Source organism: Camponotus vicinus, unplaced genomic scaffold, assembly GCF_025532165.1.
Source record: "Camponotus vicinus isolate PSW18456_S1 unplaced genomic scaffold, iyCamVici1.0 SCAF_2, whole genome shotgun sequence".
NCBI classification, from domain to species: Eukaryota; Metazoa; Arthropoda; class Insecta; order Hymenoptera; family Formicidae; genus Camponotus; species Camponotus vicinus.
This window is the reverse complement of record NW_028141956.1, coordinates 12,119,165-12,145,778: the sequence shown is the minus strand read 5'-3', so window position 1 is coordinate 12,145,778 and position 26,614 is coordinate 12,119,165. Positions and strand designations below refer to the sequence as shown.

At 29.9% G+C, this 26,614-nt stretch overlaps 2 protein-coding genes and 1 pseudogene across 3 annotated transcripts in view; 2 read left to right on the top strand and 1 right to left on the bottom strand.

Moving 5' to 3' along the window:
* Window positions 1–26,614, top strand: part of LOC145967580 (beta-keto L-gulonate decarboxylase) — an 80,615-nt gene that overhangs the window by 38,753 nt on the left and 15,248 nt on the right. The gene's annotated exons all lie outside the window — the stretch shown is intronic.
* LOC145967582 (terpene synthase-like) lies at window positions 2,133–21,291 on the bottom strand. The gene is made up of 8 exons (XM_083092605.1): window positions 21,169–21,291; window positions 7,339–7,447; window positions 7,074–7,222; window positions 4,320–4,461; window positions 3,755–3,875; window positions 2,799–2,938; window positions 2,613–2,715; window positions 2,133–2,428 (listed from the first exon to the last, which is right to left on the bottom strand). The coding sequence occupies exons 2-8, from the start codon at window positions 7,399–7,401 to the stop codon at window positions 2,235–2,237; spliced, it is 912 nt and encodes a 303-aa protein (XP_082948731.1). The 5' UTR covers window positions 7,402–7,447; window positions 21,169–21,291; the 3' UTR covers window positions 2,133–2,234.
* LOC145966392 (zinc finger protein 862-like) lies at window positions 10,294–11,657 on the top strand (annotated as a pseudogene).

Genomic DNA, 26,614 nt, shown 5'->3' with positions numbered 1-26,614 from the left:
GATGACTAGAAATGAAAAAGATTGAGATCTGAGATGACCGTTCTTAGACTTTTATCTGTAGCCATCTGTACGTTAATAATAAGCAAAAAATGACTTTATACTAATTTTGATAAAATTTAACAGTATTTCATAATTATACGGATGGTAAAATTGTCAAGCTTCGAAAGGAATAAATTATATTTCTGCAGGATTAGGCGATCTGTCAATGAAACAGCTGTTTGAACATTTTTTTATGTGTGCGATATATATGTCATATTTAATAAAACCGTCACACGAAAAACGATGGTATGGCCTCTCTCAAGCTTCTCTCTGATATACGATGTTTGATAAATATTGGAAAATTAAATGCTCGTAGAACACAGTAAACTAAAAAGAAAAGTTCTTTATCATTTTGCAAATAATTTCCCAGAGTAATTATGATATATATTGAAATATTTTAAAATATAATAATAATATTAACAATAAATATAAAAAAGTACATATTAATAAATAATTATTTATATCTGTGATTGGAATTTATTTGTTTATATCGTTGTAATATTAATAATCTACCATTTAATATTACAAAGAAATTATCGGTTAGTGCAAATTTAGAAATTCTAATTTCCCACTGATGTTAGACCTTACATTTTGTACAATCTTGATAATTCAGATGTTCATTATCGATTATTTTCGTACATATTGATAGTATTAATCCTTAAGATCTTGATGTTAAGAAATTATTCTGGATATTATAATTATAATTTCTTATTCGACTTTATATATATATTATATGCAAACATTCATATATTTTATAAATGTATATATAATATAAAGTCGAATAAAATCAAATTAAATATAATCAAATATAATATTAATATGTGCATAAATAAATGTACATGTGCATGCATTGTTATTTACTTACATATTATTATTTTTTATTATTATTATTTACTTACATATTATTATGATATACATGTTATTGTGATTGAATAACACTTTTATTTAATCCAATGATATATTATTTGTATACCATTCATCTCAAATGTCTTTGCAAAAAAATCATAAAAAAAGCCTTTTTTTGGGGGCATAAGCCGGGAATAAGCCCTTAACAAAATGGCTAGAAATAATAAAACTTCAAAGTAAACAAAGTTATGACATTATAGACTCATTCAAAAAAGTGTTTGCAACTTTTGGTATTCCGGATATTGTAATAGCTGATAATATGCCATACTCTTCTTATGAATGTAAACGTTTTGCAAAAGAATATGACTTTGAATTTAAAACAAGTAGTCCAAGATACCCGAGATCCAACGGACTCGCTGAAAGATTTGTGCAAACAGCTAAAAATATCCTGAAGAAGTCTGAAGATCTGAATGTAGCGCTGATGGAATATCGCAACACACCCATAACTGGCCTGAACAGGTCACCCGCTGAATTATTATATTTAAGAAAGTTAAAAACTAAATTACCTATTGTGGAAAAAGTAAATTTCAAAAGAAAAAAGTTTCGAGAAGAATTGGAAAGTAAAAATAAGGTAACAAAAAGTTATTATGATAGAAATGCGAGACCTCGAAATGATTTTAAGAAAGGAGATAAGATAGTCTATAGGAACAAAAAGCAATGGCAACCGGCGATAATAGCAAATAAACATAAGTCTCCTCGTTCATACTTGATTGATACTGGATCAAATATTTTAAGAAGAAACAGCAATCATCTCAGAAAGTCAGTAATAAAACATAAAACGAACACAGAATTGGACAATGAGTTACCAGAAACCAGTATCAATCAAGATAGTGATAATCACAGTAACAACACTCAAGATAATACTATAGATATAAGTAATAATAATAATGTTAAAGATGACTCTCTCAAGGAGAATGAAAAACCAATTAGAGCGAGAAAGGTGCCGTCCAAATTCAATGATTATATATTATATTAGATGCGTTTATATAATTTTGTAATGTATTATTATTATTAGTTCTAAAAGAAGATATTATGTTTTGTTTCTCAAGGAAAATTTTATTTTATTTATGTGACTTCTTCAGGAAGGGGAAGGTGTAATAAAGATAGATAGATGGCGCCACGGGTGAGAGTTGGGAGAGAGTAGGATGTAAAAAAAAGAAACAAAGGTTAATAAAGACGCATAAGAGTTACAGTTACAAATTATTACTGATATTATTACATTTTATGTATGGATATACTTTCTTTCTTATAAAAATGTTCATGTTAAGGGATCTTGGGACGCTTCTTTGCTATCCCTCATTCTTTAACTCATCTAGAAGTTTTATTAGGAGCGGATTGCCTCCTAAGCGATCAATCTCAGCTCTTGCTTTCATGTCCAATTCTTTAAGTACGCTTCTTGTATACTTGAGAGAGCCAAATTTCTCTAACAATTTAATGCAATGACGTTTCATTCCGATATCTTTTGTTCGTTGTTTCAGAATATCTTTATCAGGCATTATTAAGGAAACATATATATAATAAAATTATAAATAAAATTATAAAGTATCTGAAAATTGTGTATATGTGTATGTATATGTAATGTAGGGCAGTTTACATTTCTTTAGTAAATGTGTTACTAGTGTGTTAATTAAAAAAATATAAAAAAAATAATATATAATAAAGGATACTCATTATTTGCTTATCATCAGGATTGGTTTTAAGCGCATGAATAATTGGAAAGCTGAATTTCCCTTCAGTCAAATCCTCACAGTAACTTATATTTTCGGTATACTATAACAAAAAATATATTGACTTCAATCTTTTCAGTTTATTTAAGTACGTATAATGTTGCAAATATATATATTATTACTCACATCACCGAGGCACAAATTACAATAATCATCACGTATTTGATAGTATAAACTCAAAATAGCTAATAGCGGCGACAAATCTTCTTCATAAGTTGAGAACAATTCCATTAATCTTATTGGCAATTTAAAGAGAAAACCAGTCTCTGTAAAATTAATAGATATTTCAATTATACACATATACAGGGTGTCCGATTCCTGAGTGACCAAACGAAAAATAGTAGTAAATTGGGTCAAACTGAGAAGAAAAGTTCTCTACCATTTTGCAAAATTCGCAATAATTATTAAAAAATAAGCAAAAATGTCTCGGTACATGAGAAGCGGTAAACCGCTTGTAGTGTGTGATTATTAAGTGATCAAACGAAAAGTGGTGATAGATTGGGTCAAACTGAAAAGAAAAGTTCTCTACCATATTGCAAAATTCGCAATAATTATTAAGTCATAGGCAAAAATGTCTCAGAGTATAAGAAGCAGTAGACAGATCGCTTCTCATGCGCTAAGACATTTTTGCTTATTTTTTAATAATTATTGCGAATTTTGCAAAATAGTAGAGAACTTTTCTTCTCAATTTGATCCAATCTACCACTACTTTTCGTTTGATCACTCAGGAATCGGACACCCTGTGTATATAATATAATATAATATAATATAATATATATATATATATATATATATATATATATATATATATATATATATATTGAATAGATATTTCAATTATACGTATATATATTACTGGGTGTGTGTGTCTGTGCACACACACACACACACACACACACACACACACACACACACACACACACACACACACACACACACACACACACACACACACACACATAAAATTGAAATATCTATTAATTTATATATATATATATATATATATATATATATATATTTTTATATGTAATTTTTTTATTTCAACAAAATATATATATGCACACACAAATATTAACATTTACTTTTTATTGCCATAGCCTTGTAATCTTCCTCACTTGGACAAATGAAATTTTCCCGCCAAAAAATGTCTATTCCTTGACCTCTTTGAACTTCCAACAATTGTTCTATACACACTTTTGGTGCCTGAAAGGAAAACGTAGTTAATACAATAACGTAGTTAATACAATAATACAACACACAATTTTATCTAACATGCAATTATGGAGCTTATCTTTTACAATTTTAACGACATTTAATGTGCTTTATATTAAATTAGTTTATGTTAAAATATCATAAAATGTTTATTTTTTTTTAACGATAAAACATTTATGTTTTTCTTTTCAGTCAAGTCCTCGCAATAATTTTTATTTTTTCTATAACAAAATAATCTTTAATTTTTTCGGTTTATTTAAATATATAAATGCCATAGATATAATTCAAGGATAATATTTAAATTTTGCATTTTTTGAAAATATTTGAACTAAGAGAGAATAAGATCTGTTATTTTCAATCTTGCTTTGTAAAGATAATGCGACTAAAATACTATATACTTTATCTTTTTATTGTAAGTATAATATGGTTACTTACTGCAGGATGTAAATTAATAACTCGTTCCAAAGCAATAAACAATATATAAGCGGCAGCACTTAGTGAGCTAGCAATCCCAAAAACAGAATGAGCGACAGGAATACCTTTCCGCAAAATGGTATTATCTTGAATGTCGTCAAGTCTGTAAAAAAATAAAACAAATTATAATATTAAGAATATATAGAAAATTGCACTTTTTTGATATATAAATTCAATTTTATCCATGTAATATAAAAAAAATGTAATATAAAATACACGTATAGAAATAATAATATAGAAATAAATGTAATGTAAAAATTATGTTGTGCTCGTCGGTGCCGTTTCTTACGAAAAACCAGTCGGAAGCCAGCATGCAGTGCACGCGAATATCTCCACCGACACTTATTTGGTCAGCGAACGACCTTTCAGGAATCCTCCGTGGCAATCGGCATTGCATCCATCGAGCGAGATGCCAACATCACTTTGGAGTCGCATGCATTGTGTTAAAAAGCGGCATTAGATATGAGATCTGGATAGCTCAGTGGTCTAAAGCAGTTGCCTGGAAAGCGAAAGACCCGGATTCGACTCCCGATCCAGCCACTTGCATCTCACATATTTTTTTAGTCCACGAATATTATTTCCTAGCAATTATTCATTGGGCTGAGTGTGTGTGTGAAGAGTGTGTGTATATTCTCTTCAGCCCAATGAATAATTGCTAGGAAATAATATTCGTGGACTAAAAAAATATGTGAGATGCAAGTGGCTGGATCGGGAGTCGAACCCAAGTCTTTCGCTTTCCAGGAAACTGCTCTAGACCTGCTCTTCATAGGATATGCGTCGATGCCGTTGCCACAGGGATGGATTCCTCGATAGGAAAATTGTGAAAACATTTCACAATAATGACATCATGACTTGATAAAAAATTTCTTCATAATTACACTAAGATTATTCGCCATATCGTTATTATTTTATTGAAATACTATTTAGAAATTAATTGCGCAAACAGTTATTAATATTTTATAAAAGATCAATATTTTTACATCTATTTTTTAAGATATATCTATATAATTGCAAATCACAAATTTCAGCGATCAAAGTTTATCAATGATATCGTGTAGAATTTGCGCACTAGGTCCGTAACTATATTTATACGCGTACCGATCAATCATCTGTTATTGATTTTATCATATGAGGTGGTATTGATTTCTATTGCATAGCTGATTTTATTTTGTCATTTCTTATGTGCGTATTTATTATTTACATAATTAATACATAATCATACATTATGGTGATTAATTAGTATTAACAAATTATAAATAATATATGCAGAAAACGTTCTTTTTTAAATAAAAATTTAAATAATTGTTCAATTATTACATTTAAACAGAATTATAAAATCTTAAATAAAAACATATTTAACATATTTGAAAAATGAGATACATTTCTCTTTAATCAAAGAAATATTAATAAAGAAAAAATATGTAATTTGCAATTAACAATTACATATTTTTTCTTCGAAACAATTATGTGTTTTCTTTACACCAATTGATTCGTCTCATTATTTTGTACATAAAAGTATTAAGGTAAGATAATCGAAAAATGAATATTTTACAAGATATTTTACGGTTTATGTAAAATTAAAAAATGATTTCAAGCCTTATAACTCAAAAAGTACTTGAGGGAAAAATATTTTATTATAGTGTTTTGGAAAACTCTTAAAATAAGCTATAAGAATATGCAATAAAAAATACCATGTTCCATTTAAAAAAATGCATTTCCGGTCTGAATCGCCTATTTCCGGCCGGAACCAGAAGTTGAAAATATCACCATTCGATAGAGCGCACCCGATTTATAAAGAAAATGTTTTTACTTTTTTGAAATAACCACTTCTCTAGTTTTTAAATGGGTGGTACGGGTGGTCTGAAACACCCTGTATGTATATGTATATATGTATATATATATATATATATATATATATATATATATATTATTATATTACATATATTTATATTTGGCTTGTAAAATAGATATATTTATTTACCTTGCGCTCCAATTATCATACCTTACTGGCTCTTGCGAATTTTTAATTAATAATTTTATTATTTATTATTTAACTTGCACTTTATTATTTATCACTACTCAAAATGCGGTTAATGATACATGTCACTAATAACACATATGACACATGTCATTAATATCACAAATATCGCAAAGCGTCATTAGCACAATCTTCCGTCGAGAGTAGGAAATGTATGTTTTCTCTTTCTATGTGTTGTGTATATGTGCGTTGATGACGATGATGATGATGATGTTGATGATGATGATGATGATGATGATGATGATGATGATGATGATGATGATGATAAAAACGTTTCTTAATTGAAAATTTTCATATTTCGACTTTGCGTTATGATATCTCCGTTTATAGATTACGCAGCACAAAAATAAAGATACTTTCTTTATACAATTCAAACCCGCTCTATCGATTAAGGCTAGTAAGAATTCGATCCGTTCAGCCGTTATTGAAATCCGATAATCTGAGTTACTCTCAACTGTCCGACTCACGTATAGATACACGGAGTGCCGCGCTAATGCTTCGCATGAACTTGGCGCGAGACACTACCGTGTCTCTTGATTACAAAAATAATATTCCTTAATGAAAATTATGTTAAACAACCATAACAATCTAAATATATATATTATGAAGAAATAGAAATGTGCGCAATTGGAATAAAAAAACATAGAAGATTATGATGTAGCAAAATACAAACTTACATATTGCTCGAGTTGTAAAACATGATTACTATTTCTTCGATTGCTTTTATTCTGTCAGGCGATATCTTTAGCCAGTAATTAAAAGTCGGGATTAATTTTGCCGCTATCTGCTTTCCTTGAAGATTGTGTCTCATCGGTTCTAACAGTTTCTACAATAAATCATAATTTTCTTAATCTTTTACATCACCAAAATCTCTGTGGTCATCATAGACAAATGAAATACCTAAGAAAAAGAGAAAAAATAGAATGAAAGATAAATTCTTACCTCATCTTCTTGTTTATTGCCGCTCAGAGAATAATAAAACAAGTTGTTATTTGTATTCGTCATGTTTTTCAATTCTCAGCGATATCTTTCTCTCTCAAAACTGTAAGAACTTAAGGAGAAAAATATTTTTATATATAATCCAGCGAGAAATGACTTATCAGATTGATGTAAAAGTCGACACATCGAAAACATAAAAAAAAATTAATTCATAATTAATTTTATATTCATCGATTTTAATTGATTTTTATCATCTTTCGATCAATTATCGATATATGATTATCGATAATTTATCGATAATTATCGATAGAATGATTCGATTTCGACTCAATATTGAATACTTCTTCCTCAATGCAGCTGTATTATTAGAGGCGAGAAAATATAAATTTTTTTCTTGTATTATACACATTAAAATAAGTTAATTTATCTACATTTCACTACTTATGTGTTCAATATTCAATATTCGTAAAATATTCGTAAAAATTGTCGGTCTTGTAATCCTTTATTAGTAAATGTAACTGAAAAAAACTGAAAAAAACTGAAAAAATATTTGTAAATATTTAATTGAAACAGATATAATCAAGAGTTCTTATACGGGAAAATTAAAATTTTACAACTATTAAATTTTTTATAAATCTAGTCTTATCAAATACTATGGAACATGAATAGTGAAATTTAGAAATATTAATTTATTTCGACATATAATGCAAGAAAAAAGTTTATATTTCTCATTTATTTTTATTAAAATAAAAGTAAGAATTCAATTAAATGTTGAAAGATATAACTATTTATTTTTCTTTGACATTTATAATATAAAAGTTGTTTTAATTATCTTAAGACTAGACACGTCACGCAATTTTTAAAAATCACAGTTAATTTTCATCAGTCAACTTAATCTTGTATGACATTTGTTTTAATTCAATCATATTTCAATTATAAACAAATAAAATTAGCGCAAAAATAAATTTTTTAACATTTTGAAAAAGATTTTTGTAGGGGCACTTAAAATCCGTTATTTATAAAACACCAGTAATATAAATGATTTGCGTCGAAGAATTGTACAAGAATTAGAGGTGAGCAAATCTGCTCTCACTCCCGTTCGTTCCCGTCAGCGAGATTCTCGAGACTCAGATTATCGGGAGCACTGTTATCGAGAATAGAGGCTCGGGAACGAGCGAGTCCCGAGTCTCGATGTTCTATTAAATGGAGTGGGGGGGTTTAGAAACCGAAATCTTTTTCATTATGCTTCTAAACTCATTTCTAAAAGTTTATTTATATTCCTTCGTGCAATATCTAGCGGGAACCTATCTTATTTTGTACATACAAACTGCAAAACTTTTATATTAAGCAAATATTGTTACGACTTTTTTACGATTTTTCAATTTTTTTTGTTTTTTAACATAAAATCGGGAGGTTCCCGGTTTGTTTCTGTGTGTACTTTAATCGTGGAGAAGCATTTACTATTCTGTGCAATTAATAAAAAGATTTCGGTACAAAAGAAATATAATGTTATATCGGTAAAAAAGTTTAGGATCCCCTTAAGAGGATGCCAAACTCCGACGGGTAGGCGCCCTCATTTTAACATAACTAAAAGTGTCAGTACATTACCAACACTTATAGTTATGTTACCGACAGTATTGTCTAGAATAAAAAGACATGCATATTTTATTTAGGAAGAGCAATGTGAAAGCTTTCCTTTGTATTGTGTTTAATTGTTTATTGAAGCAAAAAATATATTGCATTTTTATTGCTCTATCGTCTCGTACAAGCAACGATTTTAGAGCATACATCTTTATTGCGTATATATATAAACAATTCTATTATTGCTTTCATTAGCTATGTCTTTCTTTTTATATATATAATAAAAATAAATGAAAAAATAATAAATGTTCCTTATAAATTTTATGAAAATATAATAAATATTACTTATAAGTTTTATAAATATACAATATTACATCTCAAACAATTAGTATAATTTTATATTGTTAGCTTTTGATTATATCGATTTAACAAACGTCGTGCATAAATTGTAATTTGTAGAAAGTTATATGCAAATATCCTTTTTATTGTACATACAGAGTATCGCAAAGTACTATATATGTATAAGCGCTTGAGAAGAAAGCGTAGTAAATTGAAAAAAATCCCATAGCATTTTACGATTTTTGCAATAATAGAAATATTAAATAAAATCGGACGAATGTGTATCTCTGCGTGTGTGTCTGAAAAAGGGAGAGAGAGAGAGAGAGAGAGAGAGAGAGAGAGAGAGAGAGAGAGAGAAACGCTCGGCCATTCGAGCTATCCCAGTGAGAAATGACAAGTCGGATAGACGTCTAATAAACGTCTAAGACGTCTAATAGATGTCTAATAGACATTTATTAGATGTCTTAGACGTTTATTCGACTTATCATTTCTCACTGGGATCGCACGGTCTAGCATGATAGACATTTTGTCGGCGCGCGGCAAGGGGAAGGACAGCGCGGCGCAACGATGACGGTGTAACCGATAGTAGCGGCGTGCCCTGCTGGAGTGCCCCCGGGTATCATTTTATCCTTGTTTAACATTCGGTGAACAACAAGGATAAAATGATACCCGGGTACACTCGGGTGATGTTTCCGAACGCAGCCCTGCAGTGTTGGCAAGCGGGTCAGGTTTTTCGCGCATGCGCGACAATAGTGGCGGCTAACCAGCGATGTACCACATGTGGAAGATTTGGCGGGCTCGAGGAAAATTACGTGGCATACAGACATTTGAGTGAGACACAGTTTATTAAAAGTTTTGTGAAGTTTAATAGTCATGAGTTATTCGTATAACTAAGTGCAATAGTGTAGTAATAGTGAGTGTTAATTTACTGCAGAAATATCCTCAGCCGAAAATAAAGAAGGATTTGGCGGGATAATAAGTCTGGTTAGGAGAGTTTTTGGGTAAGTTAATAAATATATATTAATATTTATTTAAAAAATGGAATCTAGCAAAGGAGCTATTAAAAAGCGTAGAACTAGAAATTTTCAAATTTCATGGCTAGAGGAAAGTAGTTTTAAAGGATGGTTAGCTTCTCATCCTTCAGAAAATAAAGCACTTTGCACAGTATGTAATAAAACCATCAGTTGTCGCAAAACGAATTTAATTGAGCATTCACAGACGGTCAAACATATGGAAAAAGTAAGGTTATTAAATTATAAAATCGATGATAATAATAATACATTGTCGCATAAAGATAGAGTCAAACGCGCGGAAATAAAATTAGCTGCTTTTTTCGCAGAGCATAATGTTGCCTTTTCCACCGTAGATCATTTAATTCCATTAATAAAAGACATTTGTATAGATTCCAAAATTGCACAAAATCTTTCACTCGCTCGAAAAAAGTGTTCATGTATTATCAAAAATATTATTGCTAAACACGAAACAAAAAAAATTGTAGAATATTTAAAAACGTGTAGATTTTCGATTTTAGTTGACGAAAGCACAGATATTTCGAATAATAAAGTAATGTGCATTTTAGTTCGATATGTTTCCCTTTTAAATAAAAACGTTTCTACTCAATTATTAGATTTATTACTTTTAGATGCAACAGATTGTTCGGCAAGTAAAATTTTCGAGATGTTTAAAAATTTTTTAGAAAAAAAAGAAATTCCCATTAAAAATATCATTAGATAAGCGTGTGACAATGCATCTGGTTATGTTATGGTAGGATGCAATAATTCTTTTATGAGCCATTTAAAATCAGAAATACCTGAATTAATAACATTAAATTGTATTTGTCATTCGTCTGCACTCGTAGCTAGTAAAGCTTGTGAAAAGTTATCTTCATCGTGTGAAAATTTGATTAAAGGAATTGCCACTTACATTTCGGGCAGTGCAAAGAGATGTGCAATTTTGATTGAATTCCAGGATTTTTTCGATACAGAACGACATAAAATATTAAAACTCTCAAATACTAGATGGCTTAGTTTACAGAAATATGTCGTTAGACTTTTGGAAAATTGGGAATTCTTAAAAAATTATTTCACTTTAGCAGTAGTTGAAGACGAATTAAAATCTGCAGAGATTATTTTAGAAAATCTAAATGATAATTCGATTAAAGCATATTTATTATTTTTGAAATATTCATTAAATTTTTTAAACAATTTTAACGCTCTGTTTCAATCGCGTAATATATTAATACATAAATTATATGAAACTAATAAACAATTAATATTTCAATTTGCAAAATTTCGTGAATCTTAATGTTTTAAATGATATTTTTACTTTAAATTTAAATGATCCAAAAAATATACAACATATAGACAATGTATATGTTGGATCGGAATGTGAAAGCTTTTTAGAAACTTTATCTTTAGAGTGCGCTCAACAAATTAAATTTAAATGTTTAGATTTTTATATTACTGCAATTCAAGAAATGCTAAAACGTTTACCATGTAATGATGTTTTTTTTAAGCAATTAACGTTTTTAGATCCTGAAATCGCTTTATATAATGAAGGTAGAAATAAAATTAAAAATTTAACTCCTATTGCTGCGCGAATTAAACATAATAATATAATACAATTAAATTTTGAATGGAGGATTTTACCTTCAATCTTTGATGAACAAAAGAAACAAGAATTAGCTTCTCTTGAAATAGATGAAATGTGGAAAAATATATTAGACTCAAAAAATTTCGATGGAACAAAAATTTTTCCAAATTTAGAATCTGTAATTGAAATAGTCCTTTCTCTTCCACACTCAAACGCTGAGGCCGAAAGAATTTTTTCTATCGTAACAGATGTTAAAAATAAAAAACGAAATCGTTTATCTAATGATACTGTTTCCGCGATTTGTATAGTTCGGTCCAGCTTTCAAGACGCAAATAAAAATTGTACTAATTTTGAAGTAGATTCAAGGCATTTAGAACTGCATAATACGCTAAATTTATATGGAGATATAGCGCAAATCTGATGGTTTTTAATTTTTTTTATTTTTTGTATTATTTTGCATGAAAGCTTTTGCAGTCTATTAGATTTACTTGTCTAGCCATTACACTATTTTCTTTATGCATGTTGCATGTACATTACTTTTTTTATTAAGTTTATTATTACAGAGTTTATTTCAAAGTTTATATATTTTTTATGTTATTATTATATTTCAGAATTTATTTTAATATATTATATATTTCTGTGCCATTTGATGTGCAATTTTTTATTTTTTTATTTGTATTAATATAATTATTAGTTCTTGGAGAGGGGTTTTTAGTGGGTGAGAATCCCACACTACTTTGCTTGACCGGTCAGCGAAGTGTGCATAATGCATTTTCCCCTCCGGTCGATCGAAAAAAAAAAAAAACAATCATATTTTTAAAAAGTTTTTAATTAAAAATGTTCTTTTATTAATTTATTACAAAATAAATTAATTCTAATGTTTTTATATATTAATAAGATTTTTAATATATATAAGATGGTTTTTTATATTTATACGTAAAAAAATACTTCTTTTTTAATTTTATAAATGTATATTTATTTTGTATTTATGTATTTGATGTGTGTGTGTGTATTTTATATTGTATGCGTATATATGTATATATATATATATATATATATATATATATACATACACATACAATATAAATATATGCAGATAAAAATGTGTGCTGTTGATCACCCGAAACAGTTTTCTAAGAGAAAATTTTTTCGGGCGACCAGTAGCACACCTTTTTGTCTGTATTAGATACTTCATTGAGGCCTTGTTTGCCGCGCACGCGCGAAAAACCTGACCTGCCTGCCAACACTGCCCTGCTGTCCCTCCCCTTGCCGCGCGCCGACAAAATGTCTAACACGCTGGACCGTGCGATAGCTCGAACGGCCGAGCGTTTCTCTCTCTCTCTCTCTCTCTCTCTCTCTCTCTCTCTTACAGGGAAAAGAAGAAGGAATACTATGAAGATATGATAGATAGTAATAAAGAAAATCCTACGAAAATGTGGAAAACTTTGAAAGAATTAATTAGAGGTGAATCAAGGGGTACAAAAGATATAGACAACATAGATTTTGAGATAATAGACGACATTAACGGATGTAATATAGCTGATAAATTCAACATATATTACGTACAAAGTATTAGTAACATAGTGAAATCTATAAATATTGATAAATCTAGAGACACGGGTAGAAAAATTGTTTATACTATTGACAATACAGGAATTGTAGAAAACTTTGAGATGATTAATGTAGAGGATTTAGAGGAAATTGTTATGAGATTACCAAAAAAGAAAGGGACGGAAGAAGGAATAACTAGCGATGTATTAAAGTCAACATTTAATGTAATAAAAGAAGAGTTTGTTGAAGTAATAAATAATTCTTTGAGGGAAGGTTGCTGTCCAGAGAGTTGGAAAACATCAACGATAATACCAAAAATAGAAAAAGCTAAAAAAGCAAGTGAATATAGACCTATTAATATGCTACCAATATATGAGAAAGTGTTAGAATTAGTGGTAAAGAAGCAAATTGAAATGTATCTGGAATCTAACAGTATTATAACAGAACATCAATCAGGTTTTAAAAAACAGTATTCGTGTGAAACGGCAATTCAAACTGTTGTTGACGAATGGAAATTAATAGTTAGCGAAGGAAAAATGGTTGGAGTAATATTTATGGATCTTAAGCGAGCTTTCGAAACAATAGATAGAGAAAGATTAATAGAAAAATTATATCAATATGGAATTAAAGGGATGGTTTTAGAATGGTTAAAATCATACTTAAATAATAGAACGCAGCAGGTTCGTTTCAACGATAAATGGTCTAAATTAATTGCCACTGAATATGGAATGCCGCAAGGATCTGTACTAGGACCCTTGTTATTTATTGTATATATTAATGATATAATTAATGATATAATTAAAATTTGCCCTGAAGGATGTAGTATAAAAATGTTTGCGGATGATACATTAATATATGTAGTTGGTGAAAGTAGTGAGCAGTTAGAGTAAGAAATGAATATGGCATTTAATATGGTAGAAAAATGGATGAATAGGAATAAATTGAAAATGAATGCAGGAAAAACGAAATATATGATAGTTAGGAGTGTAAGAAAGGAACTAAAAGGAAATATTGTATTGAAATGCTTGGACGGAACTGAGATAGAACGAGTAGAAATAATGAAATACCTAGGAATAATTATTGATGATAAACTTCGATTTAAATATCATTGTGACTATATGTTAAAAAAGATAGGAAAGAAGACGAGTTTTTTAAATAGAATAGGAAATTGTATATCGGCATATACTAGATGTATTGTATATAAGGCAATCATAGCACCTCACTTCGAATATTGTGCAACGTTGTTAATGGATATGGGAGAAACACAGTTGAATAAATTGCAAGTAGCGCAAAATCGGGCAATGAGGGTTATATTACAGTGTGATAGGTATACCAAAGTGAAACATATGCTGCAAGCGTTGCAGTTCATGTCCGTAAGACAGAGGCTATACTATAATGTATATTTATTTATTTTTAAAATTGTAAGGAATTTGCTGACAGAGCAGCTACGAAATAGACTAGAAATAGTAGGAAATGTAAGTGAAAGACAAACGCGACAGGCCGGAGATATTGCAATACAATTTCGCAGAACAAGAAGTACGCAAAAGAATATGTTTTATGAAGGAGTGAAATTATATAATGATTTACCAGCCGAAATGAAACATTGTGATAGGATCGAACCATTTAAGCGAATGTTAAAGGAATATATATTATTTAATGTTATTTAATGTAATTTAAAATTGTATACTACAAATAGCTGAGAAAGCTAATAAAGGTCAATCAATCAATCAATCAATCTCTCTCTCTCTCTCTCTCTCTCTCTCTCTCTCTCTCTCTCTCACACACACACACACACACACACACAAACACACACGTAAATACACATTCGTTCGATTTTATTTATTTTACTATTATATAATTTATTTATTTTATAATTTCTATTATTGCGAAAATTGTAAAATGCTATGGAATTTTTTTCTTCAATTTACTGCGCTCCTCACAAGCGCTCATATATGTATAGTATTCTGCGACACTCTGTATATACAATAAAAAGGATATTTGCATTTAACTTTCTACAAATTACAATTTATGCACGACGTTTGTTAAATCGATATAATCGAAAGCTAACAATATAAAATGTTTTATGCAAATTGATGTAATGTCGTAAAATTTATAAATAATATTTATAAATATTTTCATAATACATTCTTTGCCTCAAAAGCATCGAAATTATCGATTTATATCGATAATATAATAAGTTTCATCGCCCATTTCCAGACGCAACCATAATATATATTTTTTTCATCTCTCCGATATATGCAAATGAGATATTTGTACTGAGGCGTCTTTTTCTAACGATATTCATTGGAATATCGTGATCAGATATGATAAATGTAAGATATATGAATAATTTATCACTTTGGAAAAGGCAATTTACTTTCTGCTATAATTTAAAAAAAATGTTGCTTCGTATATTTCACATTATTGAAATATTTTTCCTTACAAGGATTTCTTTCTAAGGCTATAGTTTATAGTAGTGTAGCGAAAGCCGCAGCATAAATTTCACAGCATATGCTATCAAATTGAAGCTTTTCAAATATTATATTATTTGTAGGCAACGGCAATAAAAGTAATTTTTTTTAGGCACCAATAGACACCACACAGCCGGGTAGGCTATCGTACATTCGAAGCTTGGTGTCATCAAAAAAAATCGCCAGTGATCAGTATAGTTTGCTCCAATAATTTGTTAGCTTTTGTCGCTATATGACATGCTACAATTATATAAGAATTATCGCAATATATAGCACCCTTTCAAAATAAGAATCCTCTTATAACGTGTAAAAATCGGTTCAACGATTCGTTTTATCTGGATTTTTATTCTTATCAAATATGCCTTTTAGTTGAGGCAGTGTCTTTATGATCTCTGAATTAAATTTCGTTTAAATTTCGCTTCCAGAATGCATATGCAAATCGTATCTGATGTAAAACATTTCTTAAAGTAACCAGCACACAAATTAAAATCGCTTCTCGAATTTTTTTTGAATAATCAACATACAATACATACAAATTAGATCGACTCTAGATTTCTTTTGTATAACCAGCACACGAATTAAATAGCCTCTGGAATACATTTCGAATAGCCAGCATCCGAATTAAATCACCTCTGGGTTTTTCTTAAACCAGCACACGAATTAGATCGCCTCTGCATTTTTTTTAATAATCAGCTCACGAATAGATCGCCTCTGAAATAAATATTTTAATAACTAGAGCGCACATGCAAACCGCATCTGGTATGAAATATTTCTAAAAACAACCAGCACACGAATTAAATCGCCTCTGAATTTTTTTAAATCAGCACACGAATTAGATCGCCTCTGGATTTTTTTTTAATAATCAGCTTACGAATAGATCGCCTCTGAAATAAATATTTTAATAATCAGAGCGCACATGCAAACCGCATCTGGTATGAAATATTTCTAAAAACAACCAACACACGAATTAAATCGCCTCTGGGTTTTTTTAAACCAGCACACGAATTAGATCACCTCTGGATTATTTTTAATAATCAGCTTACGAATAGATCGCCTCTGAAATAAATATTTTAATAACCAGAGCGCACATGCAAACCGCATCTGGTATGAAATATTTCTAAAAACAACCAGCACACGAATTAAATCGCCTCTGGGTTTTTTTAAACCAGCACACGAATTAAATCACCTCTGGATTATTTTTAATAATCAGCTCACGAATAGATCGCCTCTGAAATAAATATCTTAATAACCAGATCGCACATGCAAACCGCATCTGGTATGAAATATTTCTAAAAACCACCAGTCCACGAATAAATCGGGATAAATATTTTTTAAAAAGTATTTTTTAATTAATAACTAGAGCGCATGTGCAAACCGCAACTGGTAAAATATATAATCTGTACGTGCATGTGTGTGCATGTGTGCGTGCGTGCGTGCGTGCGTGTGTGCGCGCGCGCGCGCGCGTGTGTGGGTGTGTGTGTGCGCGCGCGCGCGTGTGTGTGTGTGTGTGGGTGTGTGTATGTATGGACGTATGTATATATAAAAGTGATGCGAGAGTTACATGAGGAAGCGAGGTAATAAGAGAACGAGCGAAATAACAATAAGAGCGAACGATAGAAATAGCACGAGTAACGAGGACTCGAGCTCGAGAATCGGATCTTTCTTTTACACTATTATTTTCCTCTCGCTCGCATTTATTACTGTCTCGCTCGCTCCTATTATTGTCTCGCTCGCATCTATTACTGTCTCACTCGCTCTCGATTCTTGGATCCACTTATCTTTTCGAGCTGTCTATCACGATTGTCAAGTGTGACGGAGAAAGCAAGAGCATGAGTAGAGAGCGAGCGAGATGACCTATCATCAAAGAGTTCCGAAGTCTCTTACAATCGGTTTCTTCGCTTCCTCTATCCATTTGCAATTCACGAAAATGTAAACATCTTATAAAATAAAAATTGAAACTTTCATTTTTAATTTCATCGGTTTGAAAATAATTTCAATGAATTAATGAGATTTTTGCGATTAAAATGATATCAAACACGGCGTAAATCCGGTAATTTTTAATTAGTCTGATAATACAAATTTTATAATTATACATTTAACTAAATTGATGCGATTTATATCGTGTTTGATATTATTTTAATCGTAACATTCTCATTATTCTATTAAAATTACTTTCAAATGAATAAAAAATGCATTTTATTTTCCGACATATATTCGTGAATATTATAAATAAAGTCTCATGTAAGAGACTTCGCAATGTTCGACATCGGGAACTTTTTCGTTATTTATAATAATTTACGACTTTAAATTGCCATAAAATAAAAACTAAAACTTTTATATTTTATTTGATCTTTTTTTGATAAAAAGGGATTAATGAAATTTTTGCGTTTAAAATGACATCGAACACAATACAGGGTGTTCCGAAACTAACGCTTGATATTTTAAAGGCAGATTCTCTGGCCAATTTAAAAACGATTTTTCCTCAGCGAAAATGTCGAGGGAGATCATTATTTTTTGCATATTCTCAATTTTTGTCATTATGTATCTTTCTAACTAAGCCTTAAATTAAAATTCTATTAAAGTAAACTCTACCTAAAATTAACTAAAGAATGTGACTTTATTAATATTTTATTCCCATAAGGCTTGGTTTGCGAAAAACCCTTTATTTTCAATCGTTTATAACTCGAAAACTATTAGTGCCTCGACATTTTCGCTGAGGAAAAATCGTTTTTAAATTGGCCAGAGAATCTGCCTTTAAAATATCAAGCGGTAGTTTCGGGATACCCTGTATAATTCGGATAACTTTTACTTATTGTTATATAAGTAAAAGAATGTATCTAATTGAAAATTATTCGAATAAAATGTTGGGTTGTTTAATGTGATTTTAGTCATAAAAACCATATTAATTCTAAAATTATATTCAGTAAGATAAATTAAGTAATGTAAAAATTGTAGTTTCTAATACATTTTTAATGTTATCAATTGTGGTGTTCACATGACATCTCCTGGTACATTTAAATATGTGAAATAAATAAATAAATTATTTTAATATGTATAATAAATTAAGATAATTTGTTTCACTGCACAATATATAGATCATTTAATATTAATTATATCGACCATATTTAGACCAGGAGACGTCATGTGAACACCACAATTGATAATATTGAAAATGTATTAGAAACTAAAATTTTTACATTACTTAATTTATCTTACTGAATATAATTTTCGAATTAATATGATTTTTACGACTAAAAATCATATTAAACAATCCAACATTTTATTCGAATAATTTTCAATTAGATACATTCTTTTACTTATATAACAATAAGCAAAAGTTATCCGAATTATATTGTGTTCGATGTCATTTTAAACGCAAAAATTTTATTAATCCCTTTTTATCAAAAAAGATCAAATAAAATATAAAAGTTTTAGTTTTTATTTTATGGCAATTTAAAGTCATAAATTATTATAAATAACGAAAAAGTTCTCGATGTCGAACATTGCGAAGTCTCTTACATGAGAAATCAAGTAATAAGAAAGAAAGGCTGAAAGACTGTGGCACAAGATGTTAAAGTGTAAAAAATAATAAAGACTCTAAGTAAGAGACATAACTATTGTTATGTCTACTAATTATTGTTAATCATTGTTAACGGCTTTTTGTGATTGCTGTTATACTTGACATTTGCGTCTTTGTTTCTTGATATATTGCTTTCTTTCATTTGAATTATTTTACATAGGCTACCATCTCACTCATCGGTTAAGCGATTTGTTTTGTCTCTATCGATTCCTTTGTTGGACTTTCTACCTGGACTTCTGGTTGTTATTTAAAAAAATCTTAACCAAGCTCATTTTTATCCTCACGACTCCATAACCTATTTGGAAAATTTTGAGCCTTTTTCATCGGGGGATCGTCACACAATATATTTTACGAAGAATTATTTGACGTATGCGAATTTATTATACCGTCTCGAATGATGGGTGCGTTACCTTTTTTGGAAAATGTGGCTAGTAGCAAGACATTATTAGCCGTTTAATTCATTAACTGTCTATGCGCTTTCATTCGTTACATCAATTATTAGCGTTTTTAAAAAAAGCTGCGTCCGTTATTACTGTACACAATGTCTATTTGTTGTCCCATCGCACCTGTCTTTGTTTTAATCGCGTTCCGTTATTGTTATTATGTTTTTGAAATTTTTAATGTTTTGTTTATTTTCTAACGACTTCTTGAACATTAAAAAGGATCTTGAAAAGATCGAAACGTACGTATGTAATTTTAATTTTAACTGATTATTAATATATTATGTCTCTTACTTAGAGTCTTTATTATTTTTTACACTTTAACATCTTGTGCCACGGTCTTTCAGCCTTTCTTTCTTATTACTTGATTTGTTATCATCCGGACCGTATATTGCGTTTATCATTGTATTTATTTTCCCTTTCATGAGACTTTATTTATAATATTCACGAATATATGTCGGAAAATAAAATGCATTTTTTATTCATTTGAAAGTAATTTTAATAGAATAATGAGAATGTTACGATTAAAATAATATCAAACACGATATAAATCGCATCAATTGAGTTAAATGTATAATTATAAAATTTGTATTATCAGACTAATTAAAAATTACCGGATTTACGCCGTGTTTGATATCATTTTAATCGCAAAAATCTCATTAATTCATTGAAATTATTTTCAAACCGATGAAATTAAAAATGAAAGTTTCAATTTTTCTTTTATAAGATGTTTACATTTTCGTGAATTGCAAATGGATAGAGGAAGCGAAGAAACCGATTGTAAGAGATTTCGGAACTCTTTGATGATAGGTCATCTCGCTTGCTCTTTACTCATGGTCTTGCTTTTTCCGTCACACTTGACAATCGTGATAGACAGCTCGAAAAGATAGCGGACCCAAGAATCGAGAGCGAGCGAGACAGTAATAGATGCGAGCGAGACAATAATAGGAGCGAGCGAAACAGTAATAGATGCGAGCGAGACAATAATAGGAGCGAGCGAGACAGTAATAGATGCGAGCGAGAGGAAAATAATAGTGTGAAAGAAAGATCCGATTCTCGAGTTCGAGTCCTCATTGCTCGTGCTATTTCTATCTCATTCGCTTTTATTGTTACTTTGCTCGTTTTTATTACCTTCTCGCTTCTTCACGTAATTCTCGCATCACTTTTGTACATACATACGTCCATACATACACACACCCACACCCACACCCACATCCACACACACACACATACACACACACACACACACACACATATATTGTGTATATGTATAACTTACACAGAATATTTTCTACGTAACACGTTGTAACGCTGTTTTCCCGCAGCTTGTTACGCGTACGATTGTTTCGCCGCTGCGTGACAGCGAGTATATATGACGCGAAATTCGAGAAAGAAAACGCAAGAGTGTAATGCTTTAGTGTGCGCGTACATGTATACTGACGTATACTATTACATGCAAGATGAAAGAGAAGGATGGTACAAGATTGACTCTCCTTGTCACACAAACCGGTTACAGCGTTGTCTGTCGCGATAGCGAGCAACTAATTTACAGGACTGCTTTACTCACGTGCCTCGATTTCGTACACACACATATGCACGAAAGTCTAATAGACCGAAATCTTTTTTATTAGGCTTCTAAACTCATTTCTGAAAGCTCACTTATATTCCTTCATGCAATCTCTTCCAGGAAGTAATCTTATTTTGCACATACAAACTGCAAAACTTTTATATTAAGCAAATATTCTTCCGACTCGACGCTAGAAGCCGATAAAAAAATTGTAATTTTGCAATTTTCTTGATTTTTTTATATAAAACCGGGAACTTCCGGGGTTATTTTTATATGTACTTTAATCGTGGAGAAGCATTTATTATTCTGTGCAACTAATAAAAAGTTTTCGATCTATTTATTTTATCGATAAAAAAGGAAGGTCCGACATCCTCTTAATTTGCTTTAATTGTACACATTATATTCGGGTCTTCGATACGGTCGACCCAAATAATTGACATTTATATACCGATCAATTTATTATGTAGTCGGTAATCTTCCGCATGATAAAAAGATTGACACAAGCAATAAAACTCACCCTGTATATATACACATATATATATATATATCAATATAAAAATAGATGTTTATTCACTACAGCTGCAAAATTGTTCTCATGTTCTAAAAATGTTTCCATAAATTCAATTAATCTTCTATCTTGATAGGCAGAAATGGGAGATTTATGTTTTGAGGTCTTTTTTCATTTGGAAGAAGAGACCTTGAGTCTCTCTTGATTTATAATGATTGTAAAAACAAAAGAGAATAACGATCCGTAAGATAACAAATTTGATAAAAGAGAAAGGCTAAGGACCGTGGCATAGGTTGTTATTACGTAATTAAAATTAGAATATAAATCTAGGACGGAAAATGTATACATTCTTTAATAATTGATAGTAACTTTAATAATTGATAGTAAAAAAAAAAGAAGAACATTATCCGTCGAAAAAATAATACAAATACAAAAATATCGACGTTTCGATCCAATGCGGATCTTTTTCAATGTCTTAAAACGGATCGCATAACGTGATTAGAACGCGAACGTTGCAAAAGCGCGTTGAAAGGAGTATGATCACAACGAAGGCCGAGACATTACTATAGGTCAAGATCATATTCCTTTCTTTTTATACATGGCTTTTTCTCTTGTCTTTGCACTCTTACGTTTTCACCTCATTATCAAGCAAACCAATTTCTTTCGGCACATCTGGGAGGTTTGGATGTTGGAGAGGTTTTCACGTTTTTATCGCATTGGGACTATCATATTCTTACTACAATGACTCTCATCAATATGGACAACTTTTCATAATTCGGACTTCTCTTCGTTTTAGAAGACAAGTATATCTTTCCTTGATTCCTCGTGTCACTTGGACGATTTTGATATCGAGGTGAGCGTTGCGCTTTTTGCTTGAATATGTCATCGCCATGCGCATATATATATTTTTTATTTATTTTTATTTTATCATTTTGTACAAGCGCTTTTCATTTTTTGACTGTTATTATTCTTTTATTGTCTTTGCGTTTTATTAGATAATCGACCGTTTTAATATGTTTTTATAAATAAATTATTAATCGTTACGTCAAAAAAAGACTTGATTTTTTTAAGCATCGTGATGACGTAAATATGAATACTGAGCGTGATAATTCGGTCACACCTTCCTACATCTCTCTACCGTTTGTGGATGGCTTGAGCGACGGGATTAGTCGTGTGTTTAAAAATATGGGTCTTAAGGTTGTCTATAATGTACCTAAGAAACTTGATGCATTGATTAAACGTGGGAAAGATAGATTGCCTATTAACAGCAGGACGGAAGTTGTTTATAAATTAGATTGTAAAAATTGTAATACGTCATATATTGGCCAAACGAAGAGATATTTACGTATTCGTGTTAAAGAGCATTTTAATAATATCAAAGTGCACGCAAGTAATCTTTCGGTCATCAGTAAATATAAATTGGAATTTAACCATGACTTCGGTTGGTCAATGCCAGTTATTTTACATAATGAAAAATATGTGAGAAAAAGAGAAATTGCTGAAATGTTCTTTATTAAAAAGTTTGACAGCACTATTAACTTACAAAAGGACACTGAGAATTTAAATTACAATATTATTTAAGAATATAATTACAATATTATATAAGAATTTAAATTACAATATTATTTAAATTACAATATTTATAAACTAATAAAGGTTGTTTAGTCTTTCTCAGTTAGTTGGATGGAGAGGTTGACATGATGAAATCTTGACACAGTGATTTCCTTTTCTCTCACAATATAATAGCTAACTAAGGCTCTGTATGTATATGAATTTTTCGCTTATTTTTATTATCAATTTAATGTATGTCAATTACTTCTTATAATACTGTATAAATATTTTAGTTCACTTGATAAGGACCAAAACCTTGGTCGAAACGTCGTCATATATTACCAATCAATAAATTTGCCAGTGTGGTCGATCTAACTTACGTCTTTTATCAAGCGACGCGGTAGCGTCGCGACGCCAAGGACATAAAAAAACTGAAAAAGAACTGGATCCGAGCATTGAGAGTCACTGTCCTCGACGCGGCGCTACCAAGTAGCTTATCCCGAATTTTACGTCAAATAAACTTTCGATTAAAATATTTCAGAAACGAAAGCCGTAATAAAAAATCTAACGGCATTTTCCTTATATAATGTGAATACAAGCTTTCGATTGCGACCAGTTTGAATAAAATCGGTGCAGTCAATCTCGAGAAATGATAATCGCATGCCAGAAATGTGACATTTTTCATTTTCCTCCATCATAAGATTCAGATTCAGAATCATGAACGTATCTTCGCACGCATACATTCAAAGCGATTTTGTCCCTCAAGCTGCGTTCATACCGCGTATATATGATTATTCGCTTTAGTGTGCAAAAATGCTTTAAGAAACAAAACCATTTATGTACATGTGTGTGTATACGTGTGTGATATGTGTATATGTGTGTGTATACGTGTGAGAGATTAATTTATCGTATAACAATTTTCAAAAATCTTTTGAGGGTAAAATCTAATCTATCTGGAAAACGGTATCACAAAAATATAAAAACTGTGCCGTTAGGTAAGACTTCTAAGGAGACTAATTTATCGTATTATAACAATATTCAAAAACCACCCCTTGGGAGTGAACTCTAATATCTAGAAAATGAAACCTTGTAAAAATACGCGACTTACCCTTAGTAAAGATTTTTAAAAATGCGTATATATTTTTTGCAGAAATAATATAAATTTTTACAAAAAGGTGGTGATATCCCTCTAGAAGCAATCTTATAACGGTAAAATAAAATACGTCAAGTATATAAAAAAATATCTTTAAAAAATCTAACATATTTTCTGTAGAAATAATATTTTTTACAAAAAGCAGTGAGATCCCTTAAAAAAACCTTATAAAGGTAAAAAAATACACCAAGTACATAAAAAAAATAAAAAAATCTAAAAGAGTGATAAAAATAAAATATTTAAAAACCGATATGAGATCAATACTATTAGCCAAGTACAATAAATTATGTGATATTAATTCGTAATCGATACTACATGAGTTAAGATTACTTTAATTCCTAAAGCATTTTTTATATGATGTATATAATTTAAAAAAGTTTTACACAAATTCTAAATCGCATAAATGACCTTCAGGTCGAAGTAAGATATGAAAACTTGGCGTGCCCCCCTCCCGCTCCGTCGTTTACATATCTTGAATAAAATAAAAAATTTGATTATACAATATATATATATACAATATATATTTGTTAATCCTTTCATTTAGTAAGTACAATTTACATTTTTATAAAATAAGCTTTAGACTACGAATGTGCAACAGGCAGCCTGTGGGTCAGAAACGACCTGCGAAGTTTTTTAATCCGACTTACAACAATTAAACTTTACTTGCAGAGAAAATAAAAAAACTCATAAAAAAAGAGATTTTACATTTCCTAATCTCTATGTGATGATTTCCAGGTAATACAGAGGAGACAAGATATATAAGTTCGAAATTTAGCTACGCGCGTGCGCGGTCCATAGTGTGATTTTAAATTTTACATTGGGCCCATCAAAAATCTAGCTTTTTCCTGTTTTAAACTATATGATTTAAATACGGGGCACGCTAAGTTTTCATATCTTACTTCGACCTGAAGGTCATTTATGCGATTTAGAATTTGTGTAAAACTTTTTTAAATTATATACATCATATAAAAAATGCTTTAGGAATTAAAGTAATCTTAACTTATTTAGTATCGATTACGAATTAATATCACATAATTTATTGTACTTGGCTAATAGTATTGATTTCATATCGGTTTTTAAATATTTTATTTTTATCACTCTTTTAGATTTTTTTATTTTTTTATGTACTTTTTTATGTACTTATTAAAATACGTTTTTTTACCTTTATAAGGTTTTTTTAGGGGATTTTATTTACTGGCCACATTGAAGAATTTAACATTATTTAATATGTTTGTTTGACCTTTTGATTATTTTTTACTGCGCGCGCGTGAACATTATGTTAATAATCAAAAGGTCAAACATATTAAATAATGTATTAAATAAATATTAAATAAATATTAAATTCTCCAATGTCGCCAGTAAATAAAATAAAAGACGTAAGTTAAATCGACCACACTGGCAAATTTATTGATTGGTAATATATTACGACGTTTCGACCAAGTACATTCTCTCACATACAGGGTGAGTTTTATTTCGTGTATCAATCTTTTTATCATGCGGGAGATTATCGACTGCATAATAAATTGATCGGTACATAAATCCATACTACATAAGTTTAGCTTTTAATTTACTTTAATTTTACACATTATATTCGAGCCTTTGATAGGGTCGATCCAAATAATTGATATATATATATATTTTATATATATATATATATATATATATATATATATTTATACTAAAATTTACTGAAAACAGCTATATACAGTATATAGAAATTTATTTTATTAGGCTATTAATAAATAATTTATATATTTACAGAGAGAGAAAGTTTGATATTATTTTTAATGTAAAACGCGTACACATTTCTTAAGAATAAAAGTTCTATAAATAATAAAGATGTATGTGTATATATATATATATATATATATATATATATATATACACATACATCTTTATTATTTATAGAACTTTTATTCTTAAGAAATGTGTACGCGTTTTACATT

Excerpts from the sequence above, each read along its gene's own strand:
- LOC145967582 (XM_083092605.1), bottom strand. The coding sequence starts at position 7,401 with ATGACGAATACAAATAACAACTTGTTTTATTATTCTCTGAGCGGCAAT. Across the intron at positions 3,876-4,319 it reads TTATTAATTTACATCCTGCA|GCACCAAAAGTGTGTATAGA; the intron begins GTAAGTAACCAT and ends TTTTCCTTTCAG. Across the intron at positions 2,939-3,754 it reads CAAGGCTATGGCAATAAAAA|AGACTGGTTTTCTCTTTAAA; the intron begins GTAAATGTTAAT and ends TTAATTTTACAG.